A 19,698-nucleotide genomic window follows, 5' to 3' on the forward strand; every position below is an offset into this window, starting at 1 on the left:
CCTCTGATGAATTTGTGGCGCAGTTATCGAGCACTAAATTGTAGTAGTCAGCGCTGTCTTTCAAATTAAATGGTTCAGTTCTTGTCCATGATGTTTTGAAGTGCATTGCATACCATTTCCATGTCATTTGGAGAAAAGAGCTTATTATTGCTTTTTAATACCTTAATTAACACCCCTGTTTTAGCTTAGAGGGATTTGGTGTGAACAAATTGTTTGTTCTGTTTCCAAGATTGCAGCAGGTTGCTGCACTGCTTTGAAGTATTTTAGAACATCCTGAAGTTATGAAAGGTGCCACATAAATGTAATTTGTTTTCCCGCTGCTTACAAAGCTGCCACTTTCTACTACTGTATGCAGGAGCTCCTCAACTTACGATGGGGTTGCGTTTCAGCAAACCCATCATGAGCTGAAAAATCGTAAGTCGATGGGATGTTTTCAGTGCACTCACTCGTGCGATTGCTTCGAAGCCTGCGAGCGTGGTTGAGTCAGCATCGCGAGGGAGTGGGCTGTGCAATACTCTCGCACGATGCTAACATCGCGAGAGAGTAGCATGCCACATATCGCAAGCGCAGGAACAGATTGGACTTTGAAATGAATAGTATGGATTTGAACCGTCGTGGCTTCGACAAATCTTAAATCAGACCATCGTAGGTAGGGGAGCACCTGTATACAAAGGAATGGTGCTGAAGTGTCCATTGTTAACAGAGAATTATGGACATTTTCAAATATTTCTGGTGAACCAACTCATGGGACAAGTGTATTTCTTTTTGTTTTGCGGTTCTATTTCAAGAGAATATCTTGGAATAATTTAGCATGAAATCTTTACATTTCTCACATTTAAAAAGTCATAAAATTTTCTGTTGTAAGTATTATTTAGATCTATTAAATAATGATTTGTTCTTTAGGTTTTATTCGATTTTCTAGGATGTGGGAGTGGAAGACAAGGCCAGTTTTTATTACGTCTCTAATTGCACTTGAGAAGGCAGTCCTGAGGCTGATTTTGATCTTAATATCATCTGAAATCTTTTTAGGAGGGAAAAAAAAAAGCTTTTTGCAGGCACCGAGCATAAAAATCACCTTACTATTTTACTTAAGGGGGAAAAAAAAATTACGTTTATATTTTGGGATCTTTAGCTTTGTGTGTTGTGACACTCATTGTGGAAGGAGGGGTTTTTTTTGGAGATTCAGTGGCATAAAACCAGCAATTTCCAAAGATTGAATAGCTGTACACTGTATCCACTCATCCCTGTTTCTTACTTCAAGGCAAGATCTCAGGTATTAGTCAGGTCATTCTTCCATCTGTATTTAACTATAAGAGACAACATAAAAATGCTCTCAGCTATTCCTTTGTACTTAGTTGAACCATAATTCATCAGTCAGATGATACAGAACTTTATAATGCCAGAAAAAAATTACAATATACTGCTCAGTGTTACCTCTCTTTTTCATCAGTTTGAAACCATACACAACCTATCAGCTACGCATGATGGCAACTAATGATATTGGAGATAGTGGTTTCAGCGAGGAAACTGAGCCAATGACAACACTGCAAGATTGTAAGCATGAGTTACAATTTTATTGTTCTAAAAAGTTTGTTCCTTTATTCACATTTTTTAATTTATCACCATCTTATTGCAATCAGATATAAAGAACTTATATCTTTAGTAATTGCGTTTGCTATGTTTTATTTCTATTTTGATTTGTTCGTTTGGAAAATGAATGGATTTCAATGCCCAAGTTTGAGGTGTGGTATTTTGGAAGGTCAAACAAAGGGAGGACATGCACAGTAAATGGTAGGGCACTAAGGAGTGCGGAGGAACAAAGGGATCTGGGAATATAGATACATAACTCCCTGATAGTGGTGTCACAGGTAGCCAGGGTGGTAAAGAAAGCTTTTGATATCTTGGCCTTCATAAATCAAAGTATCGAGTATAGAAGTTGGGATGCTATGGTGAGGTTGTATAAGACATTGGTGAGGCCAAATTTGGAGTATTGTGTGCAGTTCTGGCCACCTAACCACAGGAAAGAGATCAGTAAGATTGAAAGAGAAGATTTACTAGGATGTTGCTGGGTCTTCAGAAGGGACTTTATTCCTTGCGGCGCAGAAGAATGAAGGGAGATTTGATAGATGTTTACAAAATAATGAGGGGTAAAGAGAAAGTAAATGCGAGAGGGCTCTTTCCACTTAGATTAGGAGAGAACATGGCTGTAGGGTGAAAGGGGAAAGAATTAGGGGGAACTTCTTCACTCAGAGAGTGGTGGGAGTGTGGAATGAGCTGCCATCTAACATGGTAAGTGCGGGTTCACTCTTAGGTTTTAAGAATAAATTGGATAGATACATGGATGGGAGAGGTTTGGAGAGTTATGGACTGGGTGCAGGTCAATGGAACTAGCAGAATAATATTTTGGCACAGACTAGAAGGGCCAAATGGCCTGTTTTCTGTGCTCTAGTGTTCTATGGTCCTATCAAAAAGATCTATTTAAGCCTATCACTTTCTCTTAAGGTATTTACTTATATATGGAAAATCTAGGGGAGGTAAGAAAAAAAATTGCTTTTTGGCATAAAATTGTATGAAATAGAGAACTGAGTTTGTCAAAGATAGGAGTAAAATAAGCTTTTTCCTACAAAATATTCTTCAAAAATCAGTGTTAAGAGCTCAGATAAGCAATTAATTGAATTAGATAAGTTACTTTTATCAATTTTAAACTGTGACATGTTAACTTTATACATTATCTTCATAACAGAATTTAATTAAATCTCATGATTTAAAAAAATACTAATGTCACACTTCACCCCAAATCTTTATTGATTTGACTAACAAAGTGACACGGTTAATGTAGCGGTTAGTGTAACACTGTCACAGTGCCAGCAACTTGGGTTCGAATCTGTCATTGTCTGTAAGGAGTTTGTTCTTCCCGTGTCTACGTGGGTTTCTTCCAGGTGCACAGGTTTCCTCTAACCTTTCAAAAAGTCTGAGGGTTGTAGGTCAATTGTGTGTAATTGGGTTGCACAGGGTCATGGGCATGAAGTACCTGTTACTGTGCTGTATGTCTGAAAAAAACAAGTTGATGCACGTGTCGATTTATGTTCAGTTTTATTAATTAAGGAAACAGGGAATTGCAATGTTATCCTCAGTGGAATTAGTTTGCAACTTACTGAGCCATGAGAATGATTTCTTGGCTACAACTAAATCTTGAAACCAATTATCAAAGAACACGCCTGTATTTTCACCATCGATAAGTCATGGAGATATTCTGCCCCCGTCAATGAAAGCATATAACTGAGATTCCATCTTTGTGTAAATCCTAGGCATTTAATAGTAATATTTGTAGTATCCCTCAGCCAGATTTCTCTGACAATATCATCAATGCTCTAAACAATATGAAATTTCAGAAAACAACTCAAGCATACAAGTCAAAAATATTTTCTTAAGATTCAGTCCAGTGGCATATCTAGGTAAAATAGTGCCTATGGCAAGCCCCGTTAAAAAATTGCGAATAAAGTTGCCACTTGGGTGATTTCCATGCACCTTGTCTTGAAGATTAGCCATAGGAAATTCCTGGCAGGAGTGGGGATGTTGGGCTCCCAGCATGAGCGGGCACATTGGACTCTGGGCAGGACCGGTGTCGTCGGACTCCCAGCAGGAGTGGGGATTTCCATCAGAAAGCAAATTGTGACAGTGTTATTAAAGAACCTCAGACTGTCACCCATACCTCAAAGTTCTTTTGTCAGATGGAGATTCTTTGATGGGCTCGGGATTCGGAAGTTCTATAGTAGGCGGGTGAAGCGACGACAGTGGTGTCCCCCTCTTCAAGCCGCTCCCAGGTCATGTGCCCTGGCTGCCATACCCTAGATACAACCGTGTGCAGTCATAAACAAGGAGAAATCTAAGTGTTTGAACAGTCATGGACTGCTCATCACAGATTCCAAGGTAGTTTGATATCATGTCCACAGATGCATGTATGTTTTGAAGTAATCAGGTATGAATTTTCAAACAGAAGCCAAGATCTTAAGGACTGTGTGGGGGTGGGGAGGAATGTCTTAACATCGGAAACAACATGGCAAATCACACTCTTGAATCCAAACAAATGAAAACAAAAGAAAATCATTATATTTTAAAGTAGTAAATTAAAGGTAGCTGATGAACCTAATCAAGAATAATATTGGAGTCTGCAGATCTGAAGGAACACTGGGTTGTATTTTACTGGATTGTTTGAGTCACCAAGCTTAAAATCATCCCCTTGCTCCATTTGTACCAATCCCTTGATGTGTTCCTGAACTTCCATGGTGACTGGTGATCCAGGTGTTGGGGGCAGTAAAGATGTTTGTGATTTGTTAATGCTAAATGGACCAGGAAACTGAAACTAAATTCATTCCTCCAATCATCAGAAGCAATCCCTGTGCTGTGCCGCGTACCTCTCTGTTTACTGGGTTGTCTTGCTGACAAGGATTAGGTGACACAGTGTACAAGTACACAGTCCTTTATCCGGGCCTCTAAAATCCGGAAAGCTCCAAAATCCGGCAAGTGGGGAGAGAGACAGCAGCGTGAGTTGGGCGGGCGAAGGGGAGAGACCGGTAGCACGAGTTGAGCGGGTGAGAGACCGGCAGCACGAATCGGGTGGGTGGGGGGGGGGGAGACTGGCAGTGCGAGTCGGGCGAGCGAGGGGGGAGACCGGCAACGCGAGTCGGGCGGGCAAAGGGGGAGACCAGCAGCGCAAGTCGGGCGGGCGAGTGGGGGGTGACGGCAGCACGACTGGAAGGGAGTGGGGGTGGATACGGCAACACAATTCGGGTGGGCTTAAATCTGGCTTTCCCAAACCCGGAAAAATCTGAAATTCGGAATGCACTGTCCCCCAAGGGTTCCAGATAAAGGATTGTGTACCTGTAGTGACATTACACTCACTCCCTCTCACCATATTGCCAGGAAATATCACAAAAGGTTTTCACAGCCATCATCCCGGAAATTCTATGATGAGCGTATATGCTGCCTTCAGCAGGCAAATGACTGTTAAACTCCCGTGGGAATTTGGGAAGGGCAGCAGAGGAGGAAAGAATGGCCATGAGTACAAATAATGCCTGGCAATTAATAGGTTGGATGATCTATCCCATTGTTTTGTTCAGTTGCTTCATCTGCAGTTCTGTTTTTCAGTGCCCAGTGAACCACCCATTATTCTGTCTGTGATTCCACACACCATTACTTCAGTCTTTGTTCAGTGGCAGGTAAGTCATTACCTCAAGTTTGTCATTAATTCTTTCTGCATTGAAGATGTTCACTGAGTTAATGATTTTTCTTTAAAACTGTTTCTAATTTTATGATGGCACATTATTTAAATTACACAACAGAAAAGGCATAATTATCAAAAATTACAGAACATTCACATGGTGCGATAATTATCTCAGAGTGTTTTATTTATAATACGATCCTTTGGAATTTCTTTAAATGTATTGAAATTTGATGTTAACTATACACATTCTACACTATTAAGTATATACTAATGTGGCAATGTATTACAAAAATTATACTGTTATACAGTTGGCAGAACAAATATCTGAGAATTCCTGGTGAAATGTTGGCTGTGTACCAAAACAGAGCAGTAAAATACTGTAATCTTTTCACGTGCTGGAAATAATCTACCTGATATATCTTGAATTCCCTCACTCAGATCTGTTCCTACTCGTTTGATTCTTTTTCAATTAGCACTAAAGGTCAAAGGGCAAAACTTGTGCTAAATAAATGTTGTCATTGTGCCACAATCTGAAGTGGGTACACTTCTTGAAGCAGTGACAGTCAATATGATTTCCCCATTATCCAAGTGTTTTCCAGATTCCTTCTCACCTGTTGAAATCAAGCTCTGCTGCCTGGTATCATGCCTGCACATCTGAGGAGGTTTCGAGGCTGAAAGATCATTTCTCAAACTTCTGCACATAGTAAAGCCTTCTGGGTGTGCCCTGGGAGTGCATTTTGTCAGTCTTGGAGTACCAATTAGCTGTACTCTTCCAAGATGGTAGCATTTCTGCTCCAATCAATGCTGCTCTCTGACAAGTATCATTGTACTGAATGAGAAAACCATTCAGGCCGACATCATCGAGGGCACATACAGCATTTGTCAGTGTCCATCGGCCTCCTCTGCTGGAGGCAAGTAAACAGATTCCCATGGTGCCTTCAGGGGCTTTGCTGGTATTCCTAAGGTACAAGGCATTCAGTCTAGAACTTCAAAAAGATTCCCTGCAAACCGCACTTGAACTTTATGGTGGCTTGTGATTTACGTTCTGACCCTTTATTCCTGCATTGAAAACCTCCACCGATATGTAATGGGTCCTGCAATAAAGTGCCTGATTGAGACTAGGTTCTGATCAGAGCTTGTTTTGTGATAGACAACGTGGCAAAGAGATTCAGGTGTGAATTGTGAGAGTTCATATGATGGGTGTGGCCACTGCCAGCTATTGCTGACTTGTGTTACCACACTGGTTGTAAGCAGAATGCGGCATCCGTAAGAAAATCAAAAGACCGTAAGATGCCTTGCTGATGTTCATTGAGAGAGGGTCCTTCTTTGACAAACATCTACTGCCTTTATCCTTCTGCTCCATCACCTTCTCCGGCTTCTGTGCAAGGCAGGCAGACAGGGGCTATGCCCTCATGATGACTGGACAATGCACAGATTGCAACGAAGCCCAAGAGCCATGCTGCGTCTTGATTGATCTAAGCAGAATCACTTCAGAACTTCCCAGAAGCACTCTTCACTAGAAACCAAGAGAACCCGTCTGAACTCATAACTGCACTTTCCAATGCAACCAGGGGCCAGCACTGAAGTTAGAAGCCGATTCACTCTTTGAACCCTTTGAAAGCCTGGAATCCTGAGGTGCCTTCATTCTGGTTCAATCAGGAGATTAATAATCCTGTCAATGAGAAACTCAGCTATTAAGTGAACTAAGACATTTATCCACTGCTGTTGCCTGGAGTCATCCAGAATCCCAGTTCAGAGTGAGAGTGATCATTGTGTTGACAGAGCAGTGTAGAAATAAGTTGGAGAGGTAAAACCTTTAAGCCTTAAAATGGTATGCTGATATAAAAGGGGAGTAGATAGGATAAGCTTAAAGTCCTAATGCATTTATAAATTTAGAGCTTTGGAACACAGATTGCCCTTTAGGATGCAGCAAAATGTCATCCTGAAATAATTTATATATTGTAAAAATATTATTTTAGCCACATTTGCCCAGAAATTAACTTCATGGTGCTTTTTCCAACATTATGTGGTTGAAAACTGACTTTTTTCCCCTATAGGTAAACATGGAAAGATCATTTTGGAGATTTTTTTTAGAATTTAGACATAGAGCACGGTAACAGGCCAATTCGACCCTACGAGTCCGTGCCGCCCAATTTGCACCCCATTAACCTACACCCCCGATATGTTTTTGAACGATGGGTGGAAACCAGAGCTCCCAGAGAAAATCCACAAAGACACAGAGAATGTACAAACTCCTTAGAGACAGCGCGGAATTCGAACCCAAGTCTGGTCCTGATTGCTGGCACCGTAAAGGAGTTGTGCTAACTGCTACGCCATCCATGTTGCCTCAAAAATCCAATATCACATCACTCACATATTGGGTTTTCCTGGTATCAGCCATTATTCTGTCCCTATTTGAGAATGGAAAGGGGACATGGAAAACAAGCTGAAGATGGCCAGTGTTTAGCAACTTACAGCATAAAATACTCTTGTACACTGCTGGACTGAAATCTCTGCTGGACAAATCATTCACTACATTTCCCACCCGCCCCCGCCCCCGCCACACCCAAACTGCAGCCATGCATTCCTCTACCTAAACCCACAATCCACACACCCATACACTCCTAGTCTTTATTCTCACCCCAATCTGACCCACTCCACAAATGGCTGCTCTGCCAGAGCTGCTGTATCGGCAGCACTGCACTAGTGTGGACCCATGGAGTGGGGGGAGCGGAGTCACAGTGCTCCCGCAGGGTCCAACTGCCAATGGCTTTGTGCAGGCTTTAAACAGCCTGTAAATGGAGCTAATGGTGGTTTTATTTAAAAATACTAACTGCGGAGACTGCACCCAATATAGAAGTGCCTATGATCAACAGCAGTCGCGAGGGGTTACAAATGCCAGGGAAGCAGAGGACTGATGCAGGACAGTAGAAAATGGGGAGAACACCCCCTGTTTGAGAAGGAGAAGCCAAGGAGACAACCTACGGGTCAGTGACTACGGCGGAGGACCAGTGAGGCTGAAGAGCACACAGGCTGTTGACAACCTGAGGCGAGGAACACGCGCAGGATGGAGGCCACTGGTGACTGCGATCGAGGGATCACACAGAGCTGTAGACTGCTATAGACTGGCTCCAGACTGGCTGAAAGAGTACCAAGTATCGGAACTGGGATGTGAGAGGGTGCTGAGGGCACGGAAGGGTTCCTGATCGTGTCAGAGGTTTGGACGTGGAGCTCGGGCTGCTGCCGGCTTGGATTGGACTCTCTGTGGCTGTGGGGGCTGCAAGAGCATTGGAGGCAAATCCATGGACACACGGTAACTCTGATGGGACTCTGTTTTGCTTCTCTTTTGAATCTCTTTGCCTTATGGCAGACGAAAACACATTTTGTGTAATATTGCACATGGCAATGAACTGAATCTTGGAATATCAGTATTCTCCAAATATAATTGCAAATTTCAGTTGTATTCTTGGTCCCGGACATTGGGCCCCTCTGAAAAATCAATGTCAGGTTATCAATGAAGCCAAGAGAAGAGTTGGAAATCACTCACTTGAGGAGGGTCCGATCTGATTTCTGGACTAATATGAAAGGATCAGGAAATAGTTGATAATGTATTTCACACTTAGTAAGATCAATTTTCATTTGCATATCACAAGAAAAAAAATACAGCATTACTTGATTGAATTTGTGTTCTGCACATAGAAGCTGCCGTTCCAGGTTGGCACCATGCTCTATTAACGCAATTAATTGTGGATCCTGTCTTGCAATTTTATGCACAAAATCAATCATAAACTACTTTAAAAAAACATACACCACATGATTGGATTTCTGGACCATTGCATTTTGCCAAATGAGCCAAAAGCAAGCTCACTAGACCTGCAATGTACATAACACTCGAGATGCACACTTCATTACACACACTAAACAAAATACACGGCTGTTTTAAAATCTGCAAGCTGTTATACTGCCTTTTGGCGAGCTCAACCAGAATATAAATTGCTGCTATTACTGTATTTTCTGTTAGAGCTGTGGGAGAAAAAAAACTCTTCACTTCATTGTTTGCTTCATTTGGTGGTAACAGATTGCTTTGGGAGTTGGTTTTGGGAAACAAAAAGGAATCAACAGATTAGATTGAATGGCTTTGAGGGTTTGGTTATTGCCAATTGGAAGCTTTCCCATGTGTTTCGTGAATGAAACTGTTATTGATTTTGGTCAATTGTTACATTTTACTCATACAAAAAAATTAGAAGCCATGTACCCATTTCAAGTTGCGGTTTCTGAGATCAGAATAAAAGTGAGCAATATTCTAGCCCATGTTTGTATTTAGATAAAAATACATATAATTTGAGGAATAATTTTTTTTTGGAAAATATGTGGACTTCATATTTGAAATGTATGAAATTAAATGTTAAGTAATTATTATTTTTATTTGCATTGTAATTCAACCCACACTATATACTCGTATTTTGTAATAACTTTCTTTCTGTACGTTAAGCTCTAGGAGGGGTAGGGATAGTAAGGGGTGGGGGGAGGGATAGGGTGTGGGAGGGTGGGGGGAGGGATAGGGTGTGGGAGGGTGGGGGGAAAGGGGAATAAGGGTTTTGTATTCCTTTGTAAAATTTAAAATAATTTTTTTTTCAAAAACATGATCTAGACCTTCAACCATTTGATAAGATTAAAGCCCTTTCTCCACTGGCATCCCAGTTAATTGGCCGTGCAGCATCCCAGCATAGGAAACTGTTTGTGTTGTTTTCACTGGGCCACCTTTAACCGGGACACTGACTGCTTTTCCACTGAACACACTCATCCCCAGGGATCAGAGAGTCTACCTTCGAAAGGAATTGGTGGAAGTGGTCCTTTTTTCCCACTGGTTCAATCAATGTCTGCTGATGCCGGGGATATGATTAAGGGGTAGAAGCTGTCAATCCCCGGCGTGATTTGACATCATTTGTTTTCCTTTTCCACTGGACCCTTAACCGGTTGGTGCCCCGTTAATTCCTGAGACAAGGTGCCAGTGGAAAAGGGGCTTAAGATTGATCTTCTATCCTCTATATCCTTACCACTGAATTCTTTCCTTGGGAATCCCAAATACTGGTCACAGAGTGAAGTTGAAATCCACCAGATTATTCCTGCACAGTTTTTTTTCAAGCTGATACTCTAACCATAAACGTTTGCATTGTAACCTGTGTGTGGCAGCTCGTCAAATGTTTTTTTTAAGTCTTTGTGCACAATAAAATCTGTGGTTCCCTCTTGTAGCTCTGAAAGTTCCAAAACAAATAGCTACAAAGCGACAAAAAAAATAGCCAATTCAACATGTCAAACACAAATTCCTTCCTCGAAATCCACGTTGACTCCACCCAGTTATATTTGGCTTGCTGACGTCTTAGTTGGTATTACGGATATTAGCAAGAAAGCACAAGAAGCTATTTGTCCTCTGGTCAGGGTGATATGGAAGTGGTGAATGCAATTTAATCTGGAGAAGTCGGAGGAAAGTTCATGAAACTTAAAAAATCACATAAGAAGTATAAAGAAAGCTGAAGGACTTCAGAATGTAATTCAATAAACCACTAAAGATGTCAGGACTGGTAGTTAACATTAAGAAACATAGCTGATGCTTCATCAGCTGAGAAGTATAAACAAAATACTCAGTTAATGTTACATTTATATTTCAGATAGAATAATAATACGGGTTAAGTCACCAAACCATTAGAAAGAAGTGCAAACTTTTTTACATTCTCTTTTCTTCTTATCTTTATATGCCTATAAGTTTTTTAAAACTTTTTTCCCAATTTGTTTTTTTTGCTTGGGAGGGGGAGGGTTTTTGAGGTGGGGTGAAAACTATCATGTATGTAATCAATTTGTTTTTTAATATCTGTATTATAATAATTGCATTTACTGCATATTTGGAATATTAAAATAAAATATTTTTTAAAATGCATGCTTGAAAGAGCACTGAGTGGATTTCTGAGGATGTGACCAAGACTGAAAAGTTTTAGACACAGTGAAAGATTTGATAAGTAAGTTAGAAATAGAGGAGGCTGAGGGGAGATTTAATTAAGGTGTATAAAATTATCAGGGTCCTGGATGAAGTGGACAGAAGAGACTTGTTTTCCTTTGCAAAGATGTTCATAACAAAACGTAGAAATTAACAATGAGCATTAAAGGGGATTTAATAAAATTTCCTTTCCACCAGAGGGCAGTGAAAGCTGGAAAAGAATCCCTGACAGAATGGTAAAGGTAGAATCTCTCATCTTATTTAAAAGACACCCGCACGTCCACAGCAACTCCAAGATCGTGGAGGCAGTGCTGGAGGGTAGATTATGCCATTACCCTTTACTCAGCCAATGCAAATGCGATAGGCCACATGACATCTTTCTGTGATAAGAATTGTTTTTTCTACTACTGCTGTCAATCAAATGACTGCACTCGGAAAAAAAAATAGATGTTGGAAGAACTCATCAAGTCAGACAAACTCTGTGGAAGGAAACAAAGAGTCAATGTTTTGGGTTAAGATTCCTCATCAAGACCGATCATGGAGAGAGAAGCAAGCCAGTATATAAAAAAAGAGTGGGAGAGGGGCGAGACAGGCTGGTAAGCAATTAGTGGACTCAGGATTGGAGGAGAAAGAGCCAGGGGGAGCAGGGGGTTTGGAGTTGGGAGACAGAGACAGGTGAGCCATTGGTGCCTGACAGAGAGAGAGAGAGAGAGATAAAGGATAGAGAAAAAGAGGGAACAGAAGGAAAGATGAAGATGCTGGAGAAAGATAAACAAGTAAGGTAATAATGGAAATGATAGGAGAGGTGAAGGACAGATGGAACTAAATAAGGGAGTGGAAAATTATTGGATGAGAGGATGAAAATGGAAGTTTTGCCGGGGTGTTACCGAAGCTAGAGGGCTTATGTTGGAAGGAGAGTTTGGATGGGCTGGCTCTTCATTCCAAGAGCATAGGAAACTCGGGGGGTGATCTTGTATAAATGATGTGAGACATGGTTAAAATGAATGCTTGGCTTCCTTTTCTCAGAATAGAAAATTTGGAATCCATGCTGGCCAAGTTGGCATTCTGAGCAAGTTTCATTTACCTGCATTAGTTCCTACCCTTCTAGGCCCTACCTCGCCATAAACATGTCCAAATGCTAAAATTTTGCCTGCAATATTCTACCGCATCTTGTTCCTGCGATGGATCACCTGCTCAGTGAAAATGTTGCACTCAAGGTGATGGGATAGGAAGAGAATTTTTTTTTTAATGAGGGCAAGGAAAAGGTATTTTGTGGACCAAGTTATATTACAAGATACAATAATAATAACATGTTTTCTTTCTCCTCAGCCACCAAAGAAAGAAAGTTTAAATGGCATACTGATGGGATTCCGGATTTATTACAGAGAGCTTACATATGAGAATCTACCAGGATTCAACACCCAGAACATCGGGGATCCTTCTGCTCTGCAGTCTGAGCTAACACGTGAGTAACCGCAGGTGGCAGGTCTGTGAACACCGTTGAAGTCGTTCACAAATATTCTCCTTTGTTTAAATGTTGCATCGGAACACCTTTAAGTCATCTGACTTGCTGACATTGCTTCTCACAGACTCATAAAAACATACATTTATTTTAGTCAAACATGAATCCTGAATTATCACTCCAGTCTGGAAACCACACTTTCATTTGAGTATATTCTTCTGATGTGACTGAGTGATCCAAAACTGGTATCCAGTGACAGCTGAGTTTCTATGGCTCCACTTTAAATTAGATATATTTTTCACAAAGGAATCTTTTGTTGATGTTTTGCAGTTAGAATTTGACTGTGAATTTACAGCTGCTCTGCCATTTATGCAAGCAATTTTTTAAATTGTCATCTTTTTGCAGATTGTTCTTCCTCTCTTACCTGCATTAATTCCAGTACTGAAGTTGAGGCTATGGTTTACTTATTGTTACATCAGATTTTCAGTCTCTCACGTGCAAAATACTAAGTTTATCTTGTATTCATTCACTATATTGAGGTTGCAGGCAAGGGTAACATTTTCTTTTTGCCTATTCCTCACTGTTCAGGCATAAGTAGGAGTAAAGTACATGAGTTGGTGATGAAGCTGCTCCCATGTAAAGTGCTGCATGCTTTATTTTTGAGGCAGGATGTTGATGGAGGTCTTATGATGGTAGTTTTCCTTCATGCCTTTCCTTGAGATGGAAGTAAGGAGGGTGTGGGGGTGTTGCTGTTGAAGGATCCTTGCTGAGAATGGAGCATTTGCAGAGCATGTTGAATATGGATTTCAGGAAAGCATTTGATGAAGTTTCACTGGATAGGTTGATAAGGAAAGGAAAATCCTATGGGAGTCATGAGAATGAATTACCTAAATAACATGATTACCATTGATAGAATAATAGGTAATGTTGTTGATAATGGGAAAAGCAGGCTGCAAGAAAATATCAATAAATTGGTTGTTGGCACAGAAGTGGCACAAGGACTTCAATTCAGAGAACTCTAAGGAAAAACATATTAGTAAGGAAATACTGGATAATTTGTGCAATACCAAGAAGTGTTGTGGAACAAATGGAGTACAACAAAACAGGTGGATACAGTGATTAACAAGGCAGACAGGATACTTATCTTCGTAGGCCGAAGCATAGAATACAAGATCTGGTGGTGAAGCTGAGAATGTATGACACAGTATTTGGGCATTAGCTAGAATCCAGTTTTCCTTATCACACTTCAGGAAGAATGTCATAGTGCAAGAGTAGTTGCAGAAGTATTCATGAAGATTTTGCCAGCGAATTATAGTCATGAGGAACAACTGTGAAAGCTGGTGTCTTTTCTTTGGAGCGAAGGAGATGAAGGGGAGATTTGATTGCACCATCTAAAATAATGAGAGGGCAAACGAAAGAATCCATTTCACTTAGAAAGGTCTGCAATTTGGGGGCATCGGTGATTATTCATGATTAGAGAGAAGTTGAGAACTGTTGTTTGTGCAGGACTCTGAAAGAATGGTGCAGATAGAACTTCTCATCACTTTTCAAAAGACCTGGATGAGCACCTGGAGAGACATAGCTTGCAGCGTAAGATCAAAAAACAGGAAAGTGGAATTAAGATGTTCCATTTTTGCCGAGCAAGAGAGCATTGAGCAATATGGCTTTCAGTAGCAAATATCTCTCTGTCTCTATCTCTGAGTCACTGCAGTTTGTCTTGTAGATGTTGCGCATTGGAGCTAAAAGTGATCAGAATGAATTTTAAGTAGTGGCTCAGATGGCAACTTAGTTGTCTCTTTGTCTGGTGATGGAGTGAGGTTGGAATGGTTTTTTTATGGACAAAGGGCTTTTCCTCTTACCCGCTGATCAATGAAATGTAGAAGAAAATGTAAAATGACCTTGTTTTGGAGACTTGACTCCTCTTTCAAAAGGGTTAACATGAAGGAAAATCCTCTGTACAACTCTCAGGTTAAAGTATTATTGTCACCACTGTATATTTAAAGAAGGAATACACCTATTCTTGGTAAAAGTTCTTCTGACTTCATCAGGAGAGCATTTTGGAATATAAGAATTGGATGTTGTTGCATTAATTCCACTACCATTTTAAATGCCTGCCAACCTTAATAATTTGATTACATTTTGTAAATCGGTGACTGGAATTAGCTTATGGACTGAATTTAGTGTGGAAAATTCCCTCTGCAGAAGGTAGAGAAAAAATGAATTGAATAATCATTTCTTACTTCAAAGCAAAAGGAAATAGGGAAAAGATTTCATGTAATATGACACTGTTTTATTACAAATGACAATGAATTGAATCTGGAATCTTGATGGACTGTCATTTATTCACTGTAAAAATGACAAGCCTAATGAGTGTCCAACTCACATATACTGATCCTGCATTAGTGATAGAAATGTCTCTAATTTGGTGCTCATGGATTTTGCATGGAATTTCAGCAAAGTTTTTGGTTAATTTATTTAATACTTTTTCCACTTAAATGCTTCTCCATTTGCATCATTGACTGATGCAAATCACTGCCATGTTTGACCTCAGTAGGTCACCCTGTGTTCAATTATTTTTCGATTAGATCTGTTGTTGCAATTCTCATACAAAAAAAGGGGCAATCAAAAAATAGAGTCCAGAAAGAGAGTGCAAAAAATAGTCCAGACTCAGTTTTTGCACTAATTAACACTCAGAAAATAGGGGGTTCTGTTTAAAACTTACTGATAAACATGACATTCAGCCAAACCTGTTTTATGTGTGATGCAAATGAGGGAAATTACTTCAGAAAAAAATGTGTTTCTGGAGAAAGACTGGTTGAAAATAATGCTTGTTTGAGCACTTCATAGAAGAAGTGCTTTAGCGCCAACATGAGAAGTAATCTGACTGATTCACTGGGATAGAACAAGGGATAAGAGGATGCAGTTATGACGAAGGACCAGGAACGTGAGAGGGGCTAAAAATTCAGATGTATGATGTGTTTATTTTCAACTGCTTTGTCATTAAAAATCATTCTAGAAGTATTTAATCGGTATATAAAGACATTGCCACCAAAAATCCCAGTTGGAAATCTACCACTCAGAAAAAAATCAACCTGACATCCAAAAAGCTCATCAATGTCCATCTTGTCATTATTATGTATATCTCGCTCACCCTTGTTTGGGTCCTGGATGACCAGGTAGCCCTAACCTATTTGGGCCCAATCAGATACCTTTTCCCCTGCCCCCACACATCTTCTCCAGAATTATTCCAGTTCTTTACACTAAAGCCATACTCTCCTTTCGTTTGCTCTGCAACACACAAAGCACAGGTTTGAAGCGAAGGTCCAGGGTTTATTGAAATTTGAAGAATTACCAAAACTGCACAATTATTAGCAAGACCTTTGGGACGCATATTGATTTGTAGACTGAGGTGCTTCAGTAGAATAAAGTAGATTAAATATGTTCAAGAAGGTCAAAAGGTTTGAGAGTGGAAATAATGGGTACTAGCAAGCATTTAATGGCTCTACTAGCCAGCGTATAACATTAAGACTTGTAGTCATGTGCACATCAAAACAAACTCATTAAAGCCTAGGTTGCTTCTCTGCTTATCATGACTGAGAAAGTAAAGAATTAGAAGTGATGTTGAAAAGATGCCCAAAAGGGGAGATTCCAAGAAATATATCTTGTAGAATATCTTAAACTAAACTAGATAAGTTAAATCAATGGAAGTATGACTTCTGTTGTATGTGGTTGTTTTTCTTATTTATTTGACAATTTGCTCTCAAAATGTTCATTCATTTATTCATTAAAGTCAATTCAAGAATAGAAGGAAGTAAATACTTGAAGAAAAATATTGTAGGCCATTGGGAAAGAGTTTGATTGGAATAGACAACTTCTGTGTTGAGCTAAGAATAATTTAAGATCAATGGCCTGAAGCAGAATCCTTCTGATTTAAATTTAAATAAAATGTGATCAGGTTCCAGATATAAATAAGACATGTCATCAGGTTACAGACATGTTGACATATTGGTTAGGCCTTGGCTAGAGTACAGTTCTCCATAACCCCTGCAGGAAGAAGGTCATAGTACAAGAGAGGTTGCAGAGAGATTCTGGACTATGACAGAAGAAGAAAATCACATATTGGTGGTTAAGAAAACTTTCCATAAAGATACTTTGTATAAGTACTAGCATGTGCCAACAAGTGTCATTCATTGAGTCTGAAGGTAACGTATTATCATTTAAAAATCAAATTCAAATTTAACCAACTTGAAAAACAAACTCCACTTAACATGGTAAATAAATTTACAATATTTCTCACTTCTCATCATAAATGTAAAGGTGGTGTTTTTCATTTGTTAACAACTTTGTTCTAAATTGAAATTTGAAGATTGAATTTTTTATATATACTTCAGAGAGAACCTCTGTGATTTGTTACCCATTAATTGAACCGTAATCTTCTCTTTGCCAATTAGTGTTTGCAGATACTAATCTTCTAAACCCAAACTTGCATATTTTGCTTTACTTACCTCACATAGCTGAGAGGAGCTTCAAGACAGTTAGCAGGCTCCACAGAAACCAAATTTGAGCTAGCACTTAAGAGTAGACACACTCGCCTTTTGTTTTTGATGTTCCTTTTCAATTTTATGTTTTCGGCTTTTAAGTAACTCAAATTTAACAAGTATCAGAGATATTTGGATTGAGTTAGTATTTTGGATATAGTGTATCCCCTTTCTATTATGTTGTTTCAGTGCAATGAGCAACCTAATTTTACTAATATGTGCAAAGAGAGCTGGGTTCTGGTTATTTCCTGTCACTTCAGCGGATATTCTGGCTGTAAGTGCTTCTGGAACTCTAACCCTTTCCATTTCTTGCCTCTTTTCTGGTCTTCCTATCTCTCCACACCTGGATCCCTTTATTTCGTCACTGGCAATTAATACAATTTTCTCTCATCTCTTTTTGAAGAGCCAAGATTTAAATGTGTTTTCTTGGATAATAAAACTTGGTGCCCAGGTGTGCTACTCTATTACATCTTTCCTCCCTCATTACTTATCTCGATCTTGTGAGCCATCAGGCCTGTAAAAAATTGCATAGAGCCAACCTCCTGCCGACAATGCAACTAGTCAGGTCTGCTGGAAGAAGGAATGAAACATGGGAAAGCACGATTTAATGAATGTGAATGTTACTGTTTTGAAACATGATATATTTTCTCTATAAATCATTTAACCCGTTAGGCAAACATTATTAAATTATAAAATCTTCATGGCACAGAAGCAGGCTCATTGGCCTGTCAAGTCTCTGTTGGTTCCTAGTCAAGCAGAGTCTTGCAGCTCTTTTTTTATTAATTTTTATTTTGAGAATTTTCAATCAACGTGCAGTCAAAACAAAGAATAATCAAAAATTAAAACATCAATATCTATAATATTAACAAAATATTACAAATATCTGCAGGTCGATATCAAATAAAGTGAGAAAAAAGAGTCAACGTGATTTAATTATTATAAAGAAAGAAAAATTACACTAATACTACAAATATGCAAATTCAATCTTCATGTTGAATCAAAGGGTGAAAAAGATAATAGAGAGAAATAAGAACAAAATAAGATGAATGTTCCCACCCCCACCAACAAAACAAAAAAGGAAGAAAAAGTAAGAAAAGAGAAAGAATAAGGAAAAGAAAAGATCAGCTTCACCTCAGATAAACCCCACTCCCATCAAGGGACGAATAACCTGACTTATTTAGGGTCCTCGACGCTGCGAGCGCGGGGGGAGGAAGAGACAGGGGGGGGGGATTTGTTAAAGATTTACCCCAATGAAGCTTAGGTATGAATTCCATATTCTGGAAAATACATCGTATCTGTTTCTGAGGTTATAGGTGATCTTCTCCAGGGCAACACTATTATGTATTTCTAACTCCAGCGGGCTAAACCTAGTTGGGAATCGGATTTCCAAGTAACTGCTATGCATTTCCTGGCCACTGCTTAAGTGAGCCTAACAAATTTTAATTGATATTTCAACAGCCAGGTCTTACATCTTCTAACTTCCCCAATAAAAATAATTCAGGTGCCTAAGGGTATCTAATTCCAGTAATTTCTTTCCAGGAGATGACCCAAATCTTTCCAGAAAGGCCTCACTTTAGGGCATGACCAGGTTGAATGCATAAAAGTACCTATTTCTTGAGCACATCGAAAACATTGGTCTGATCTTTCAATTGATGTAACTTTTGTGGAGTAAGGTAGACCTGATGCCAGAAGTTATATTGCACCAGCCAATGTTTTACATTAATCGTGTTAATCATGTTCTGACCAGCAAAATGGATCAATTTCTTTACTCAAATCTGATTCCCACCTTTGTCTTGATTTATCAAGCCCTTGTTTAGGGGTTCCCATCTGAATACATTTTTGAAATAACTATTTTTATGCTCCCCTGTCGAACCAGAGTCTCTATTTTGCTACACTGCGGTAAGGTTAGAGCTGGACCTAATTTGTCCCTTAAATAAGATCTTAACTGAAGATAGCAGAAAAAAAGATGTATTTAAAACTCAATATTTATTCCTAATTTATCAAATGTCATAAATTGTCCCACTCATAACAATCCTCAATACACTTGACCCCTCGCTGGGACCAAGTGTCCAGGATTTTATTATCAATCGTTAATGGAATTAACATATTTTGAGCCAGGAGTGTTTTAGGTGAAAGACCCCACCTTGGTCCCCAATTTGACCATTAATTTTATTCCATATTGTAATTATATGCTTTAATAGGGGCTTAGAATCTTACAGTTCCAGTGAACCAGGGTTGAATATATCCTCTGCTCCTGTCTATCTGGAGTTTGTATGTTCTTCTTGTGACTCAGTTAATTTCCCTCAGGTCCTCCAGTTTCATCTTGAATCCCAAAGATGTGCTGGTTGTTAGGTTATTTTGTAACTCAACGTTGCACTAGTGCAGGCCATTGTTAAGAGAATCAGTGTGTTGTTAATGAGTGTGTATGGGAAAGTAGGTTATGGGGAGAATGGGTTTGCATTCCAACATAGACTCAAATCTC

At 39.5% G+C, this 19,698-nt stretch overlaps 1 protein-coding gene across 3 annotated transcripts in view; it reads left to right on the plus strand.

Moving 5' to 3' along the window:
• sdk1a (sidekick cell adhesion molecule 1a) overlaps window positions 1–19,698 on the plus strand; it is a 681,074-nt gene that overhangs the window by 615,479 nt on the left and 45,897 nt on the right. For all 3 annotated transcript variants that reach the window (XM_069906184.1, XM_069906185.1, XM_069906186.1), the window contains 3 exons: window positions 1,451–1,554; window positions 5,149–5,219; window positions 12,546–12,681. In XM_069906184.1, the coding sequence (XP_069762285.1) occupies window positions 1,451–1,554; window positions 5,149–5,219; window positions 12,546–12,681 (311 nt within the window). The remainder of the gene's footprint in view (window positions 1–1,450; window positions 1,555–5,148; window positions 5,220–12,545; window positions 12,682–19,698) is intronic.

This window comes from Narcine bancroftii, chromosome 12 (genome assembly GCF_036971445.1).
Source record: "Narcine bancroftii isolate sNarBan1 chromosome 12, sNarBan1.hap1, whole genome shotgun sequence".
Classification (NCBI taxonomy): domain Eukaryota; kingdom Metazoa; phylum Chordata; class Chondrichthyes; order Torpediniformes; family Narcinidae; genus Narcine; species Narcine bancroftii.